The 6,250-nt window shown below is 54.5% G+C and overlaps 1 protein-coding gene across 1 annotated transcript; it reads left to right on the top strand.

Annotated features, from left to right (window-relative positions):
• Positions 1-4,047: 4,047 nt before the first annotated feature.
• Positions 4,048-5,599, top strand: CGCA056_v001007 (uncharacterized protein; the record flags this gene model as incomplete). The annotated part of the gene is made up of 7 exons (XM_037316268.1): positions 4,048-4,223; positions 4,284-4,362; positions 4,441-4,640; positions 4,716-4,852; positions 4,912-5,032; positions 5,096-5,138; positions 5,195-5,599. The coding sequence occupies 7 exons, from the start codon at positions 4,048-4,050 to the stop codon at positions 5,597-5,599; spliced, it is 1,161 nt and encodes a 386-aa protein (XP_037186071.1).
• Between the last annotated feature and the right edge of the window lie 651 nt (positions 5,600-6,250).

Below are 6,250 nucleotides of genomic sequence, written 5' to 3'. Positions count from 1 at the left end.
CCGTGCCCAGCGCACTGAACCTGCCAAGGGTTTTCCTTGCACTCGACCAGCACCTTCTGCGCAGCAAGGAAGCCATGTTTTTTTTCTGCAGCAATCGTTGCCGACGGACACGCGGTTTTAATGGGAAGAGCGAAGGACAGCCTGGGTTGACGAGTGAACGCTGATGGCCCGTGGAAGATTGAATGAAGCAGCTGGTACGTGTTGCGCTCCCGTCACACCGTTGTAGAAACCGACCAGGACAGGAGGACGACGTTCAGGGCAGGGCAGCAGGGCGCATTTGACGCTTCCATTCTGAGAAGACGAAACAACTGCCTAACGAGGTTTGATGTCCGGTCTTTCTTTGACTGCACTGTCAGGTTCGGAAATCCCCGCCTCCATCAGATCAGGCACCGCTGGAGACGCGGAGGGCCTTTTGCATGCTTAGGTACCTACCTTACCTCAGTATCATGTCCCTGGCCAACTGCAGGAATAATTACTTGGCCGGATGCTCTTTAACCGCACACCAATGTCCACAGTCCAGGACCTCGAGTGCGAGCCACTTCACAGTCACCAATGGTTTCCGTGGTAAATGCCTTGACTAAGTTGCCTGCCCCGACAAGTCGATCCGAGACTGAAGGGTCCTGTCTGTGCTCAACGAGACCCTGACTGGGTTGGTCCCTCTGCGGTCTGCACTCTCGTCCCTCGCCATGGGACGAGAAGCTTCTCGTTTTAGCCCCTCGGCTCGGAGGGAATATCGGGGAAACAATAGCCTGCGATGACCAACCGTTGAGGAAGCCCGAAGCATCGCCCGCCTCTGTCAAAACCGCGACTCCCCCGTCAGGAGAGCGGAGAGGCGCTGCTAAATATCACGGCTGGGAAAATTTCTCACACGATACCCTTCTTTGGCCAGGCGCCCCGATCACCAGAGGACTCTAGCCAACAGTTATTAAATTTAGTGGAACCCCTCCCCCATCGGTAACGGCGCCGGTGCCTCGCTACATGAGTTCGTCGCCAAGCGAACTGCAGGTCGGTGAGTTCCCAGCCGCTGCTGAGTCTTGCCTATCCGTGTGTGTGAACAGACTCCCGCCCGTGTGGTTCGGACTATATATCCAGAAAACAACATACATACGAATACAAACATCACCGGCGGCAGGAGAAAAGAGGAAAGCCAAGACGAAAAGCTGACCTGTCAACTGCCCAAGGTGGCTCCCGCATGCTGGGCGCTGGGCAGTCGACCACATCCCGTCCCGGCCGGCGGATGCATGTCCACTGGCCTCGAGTCGGGGTGCCATCCGACTTGACACTGACAGCTGCTGCGGAAGATTGGGAATAGTACCCAGCCGGCATCGGGCACTGCACCGCCGCATGCCATGTACGAGAACGGGGACCAGACACTGGATGTAACCGTCGCTATGGAGTCAGAGTAACAACAGTCCAGCTCGCATTAATCTAACGCCGCCGGTATTTGCCTGTCCAGAGATCCAATATCCGGGTTCTTTCGTGACTCTCACAGTTCGAGTCCACAGTCTGAGCCCTTCTCAATGGAACCTGGCAAGGAACTGGCCTCGGGCTCCGAATGCCAGTGATCGCCCTCATTACCCCTCTCTCGGGTCATTCTTTCATTTAGATCTGGGTGCGTCTGATGAGTGTCTCGTGACGGCTCCAGATAACGTTCAGTCGGGAGATGTGAAGACCGAGTGAAGCATTCGCATGCGACGAAGCCCGTCATCAACAGTTGCGCCCGACTTCTTCCGCGGCCCAACCCCCCAGGCATTTCCTTAGGTAACGCAGTTCTAGAACAAAACCGCAGGGCTCCTTCACGTGCGTGCGACACTCGTGGGGGTTCGATGCTCAAGGCGGGGGGGCCAGAGCCCCCTGCTAGGTTGCCTGTCGGTCTGTCCAACCTGAGTCGGTACGTACTGCGGTGCCTGCACGTCTCGAACCTCGAGGTCAATCAAGCCTGCGCTGAAAGCTTACTGCACCCGCTGCAAGTGGTCCGAACTTCATCACGCCTTCAGCCAGACCATTTGAAGATTGAGAATTATGTCATTACCTCTGCAGCTGCAGTTCGACAGTCAACTTTGTCTCAACCTCGCATCTCTGGACCGCTGAAAATTGCGTCCCTCCGCAGAAATTATACCATTTATAGGACACGGCCGACATTCCCTGCAGTTCACCTCCGTCATTTGCATCCACCGGGTCAACTTCCAGACGTCATCTTCGGCATGGCAGCAGACAAACAATGTCGATCTTTGTCGGCGAACATATCCGAACGCCGACCTCAAGGCACGGAACCGCGGAAACGCAAAAGAAGCAACAATGAAGACGGTACAGCCAGATCGTTTTAGCGCGGCTGTCGAAATTCCGCTCAACTCGTCAGGCAAGAGCCTCCATCCATCTCTAGGCCGAACCCACTTAACCATAATCAAATACCTACCTAGTCGCCCACGGCTACCATTTTCTCCGAGCCTTGTCGTCGTCACCGAAACTCCCTAAGGTGAGAAAGCTCCGGATGACAATTTTGTCGACGCTTCCTCACGCTGTTCGCAGGCAAACGGTTCGCGCGCCAAAGGCTGGTCGAACAACGATGCGACACTCTTGTGCGGGTTCAAGGTCTCAACATTGCGACCCGGCATCGAAGAACGAGATGCCCACCACCCTGCTCGAGGCCTAGTCATCTGTGCAAGACAGCCGATTCGCCGTCACCTGGCCTGTAGGAAGGACGTCCTTGGCAGCGTTCCCCCACAGGCATTCGTTCAGGACGATCTGCGAACTTCAGCACACCAATCCCGTCTCCGCCGTTCCAATTGATTTTCCTATGTACTCGATCCAATCTCACCTGCAGGATATGCGAACGAATCACATCGCCGCCGACTACACCTATTACTGCCAGCTGCAATAGGTTCCAAGAAAAGAAGTCCCACGCTGAACCGAGCGGGCGCTGTGGTTACCCTAATTACCCCCTAATTGGTGCTCCCGTCCTGCGTCGACTTTGCAACCGGTGCCGCCATCTTTGGCTGCATGGCCCCCGCGCGGAATGTGCCAGCGGCTGCAGAGCGGGAAGCTGCGGGGAGCAAGGCTCTGACTTCATCCATCACAGCCGCAGTTCACCGAGAAATAACCTCATGTGTCCAAGTTCAACCTGGTCAACGCAGCATGCCTCTGGCACAAGAAAGCAGTCAATAAACTGTAAACGGATCGTTGCTATTGTTGCGTTGGTGTCCTATCATTGGCCCTTTCCGCCTTCTGAGAGTGCAGAACCAGCAGGCCTTCAGCTGTGAGGCTCATCGAATATACCCAGACGGGCAACAATTAGAAGAAGACGGAGTAACGGGCAATTGCCTCTCCGTCTGTGTTCCAGGCCTTATTTGTGATTACTGTTTCGTGGAGGCGGCGTCAACTCCGAAAGTGAGGCTGGAATCAAAACTGCGCCTGCTTTCGGCGGTTTATTTGTCTCAACCACCCTCCTGGGTAAACGGCCATCGGGTCGGTATTCGATGATATCCCTTGTCTTGCGGGCATGTTGTGCACGAGGGCACCTCAAGAGTCAGAGAAGAGAGGAAAGAGGCGAAAGCCAGTTCCCCGAAAGCTATCCCATGAGTAGCTAGTGCTACGCCTCAAAGCCATGTCGATATGGGCGTTGGCTGTTTCCGGCGCAAAGTTGGAGATGATCAGCCGCGACCGAGCCGCCGGGCCTCTCTTCGTCGCCGTTTGTCTCGCGCCCACAACCAAATGTTGGAGACAGATAGCTCCAGCTGTCGCATCCCCCTCCAAACGACGGCATGGCATTGCGCGGGTGGCTTCTAGGTTACGATCCGAGCTTACAAGCCTTTGTGTCGTTGGGGGCAAGTGCCCGTCCATCCCTCGAGTCGTTCTGGCTTGCCTGGCACTCGGCGGGCAGCCTGCCGGATGCGGCCAGGGACCTGCCCAGCCTAGAACTAGTCGGCGGCCAGCTCAAATTCCTTTCGAGTCTTATAATTCTATGGATCCCTCTCATGCCGTCGTAGCGCATCGTCGCAGCTGAATGCTGGCGTCGCAACTTCAGATGAAGGCTCTCGACGAACACCAATGGTAGATCTCGGGGTCAACGGCATCGACGCCAACATCGAATCGAGTATACGAAGAACGTTTCGGTTTGGCTCGGCGTGGCTGCATCCAGTCACGAATATGGGAAACCCGGTGGAGATGACGGCGGAGTGCTGGGTGTGGTACTGTTTAGCCATGACGGCGGTTGTCATCCGATTGTTCGTCCGACCTCATTATCTGGTCTCAATTCGACGATGAACTGACCTTTAGACGAAAAGCACATCGCAGTATATTGTAAGAAAGCGCAAGTTTATCAAGGAAATCCCGCCAGATGACATTTTGATGCTGCTCCTCAGCGTACGTCCCCTATCGCGTGCTCTCCCAATTATGTTGCTCTCGAGTGGCAACCGCCGGCTGACTTCGAAATCATGTTAGATCACATACACAACGGCAATCGTCGCACTATTCCTATACTTCGAGATCGTATCGGACGTCGACCTTGACAACATCACTGCCGAGGATAACTTCGTCGTGGGCCGCAAGCTTGGGATTCTCAACATCCTCGCAGAGACGTCCATGCAGACGACTCTTTGGGGCAACAAATGCTGTATTCTGCTATTATACCACCGCTTGACGTAGGTGGGCTCCTCCCGTTCGTTCAGATTTTTTCATGGACCAGGATGGCTGACATTGGCCCCGGGGACACACAGTCTCTTCTGTCATCATCGCAGGATGTGGGTGCTTGTTTCGGCATATGTTGCCTTGGCATACGTCGCAGTCATCGTCGCTTTGTACGGAGGATGGTGCCGGCCCTTCTCGGGTTACCTTGTGTTGGAGCCGGATAATAGTGAGTCGTGGTCATCGTTTGGTCCCTAGATGTCAGTTGTTCTAACGATATCCGATCAGTGGAGTGCTTGACCTGGCTTCACTACAACAGCCTGCAGTTGTCATTGAACCTCTCCACGGATCTCATCCTGCTGATCATTCCCGTCGTCTTGATCAGCAGGTTGAACATGAAGATTGGGAAGTAAGCATCACGCCCCTCGCCCACCCAGTGATTCGACCGAACTTACCATTTGTTCTTTAACAGAAAGATACTGCTCGTCTGCCTATTCAGCCTGGGCATCTTCGTCGTAAGCACCCAGTAAATAGCTGCCTCTCTCTGATTTATTTCTCTGACGAACGCTAGATGCTCGCTGCGATCCTGACGAAAGTGAGCGTCTTCACAAACCAGACCGCCCCCATCTGGTTCCTCTGGTGCGTCCGCGAGGTCTCCACAGCCATGCTCGTGGGCAACCTGCCGCTGTGCATGCCCACCTTCCGCATGTGGTGGCGCTTCTTCTTCCCCGGCAGCGGCGCCAGCGCAACGCCGGGACCGCACGAGTCGGCCAGCGGCGCGAGCGCCGTGACAAAGAGATCAGTGGCGACGACGGCCGCCTTCAGCGAGGCTACTGGCGGCGGCGGAGAATCATCCACGTGGGGCTCCTCGCCGGCGAGGAGTAGGATGAACGATGATATCGAGATGTATGGCATGTCTAAGGGCGGGGCGAGGGGTGAGGGTCGGAGGTTATCTGTTGACGAGGAGAGCGTTTGAGGGACACTTTGGGTGGTATCTTGTCTGAGCAAGCGTTGATTACTGCTGTGGTTTGATAATATCCCCTCTAACTCGTAATTCCTAATGCATCAACCTTGATTCTGAAGCTGAAGCTTGGTGGTTGTGAGATGTTGGCAATAGCCCTCAGATATGACAGACCTCCAGACACCACTGCTGCGTGTCGCGATTGAACGCTCAGGAACTTTCGTCTATGCATTGGCTCAGCAGGTATAAATGTCTCGTAGCCGCGCTACCTGATTCGAGAACGGCCAAGAATGACGTGTGACGACAAACCGAGTTGTTGTTTAACAAGAAGTCATTTCCTCGGGCAACAATGGAATTGGTAACAGATTCACCACGGAAATCATAGACAGTCATTGTCTACTATGTAAAGAATAATATACGAATACGTTAGAAGCAGTGGCAATGATGAGGAAGGAGTATTATGAAGCAACTCCCGCGGGGAAACATCCCACGGGCGAAGCCTTTACTAAGAAATAGTTACTGGGTATGAGTACGCTATCATTGCAGACGCTTGAAGCATGGCTTCGTGATGCCGGCGTATTTTTCTCTGGAGAGTTGAAAATACGTGTTGCTGCGTTCTTTTAGCTTTCTGCAGATGTCCACAGGACGGCGCAGCGACGCTGTGCT

This window comes from Colletotrichum aenigma, assembly GCF_013390185.1.
Source record: "Colletotrichum aenigma strain Cg56 chromosome Unknown KSG_Cg56_contig01, whole genome shotgun sequence".
NCBI classification, from domain to species: Eukaryota; Fungi; Ascomycota; class Sordariomycetes; order Glomerellales; family Glomerellaceae; genus Colletotrichum; species Colletotrichum aenigma.
Note: the sequence above shows the minus strand (reverse complement) of the source record. Positions and strands in the feature narration are given on the sequence as shown.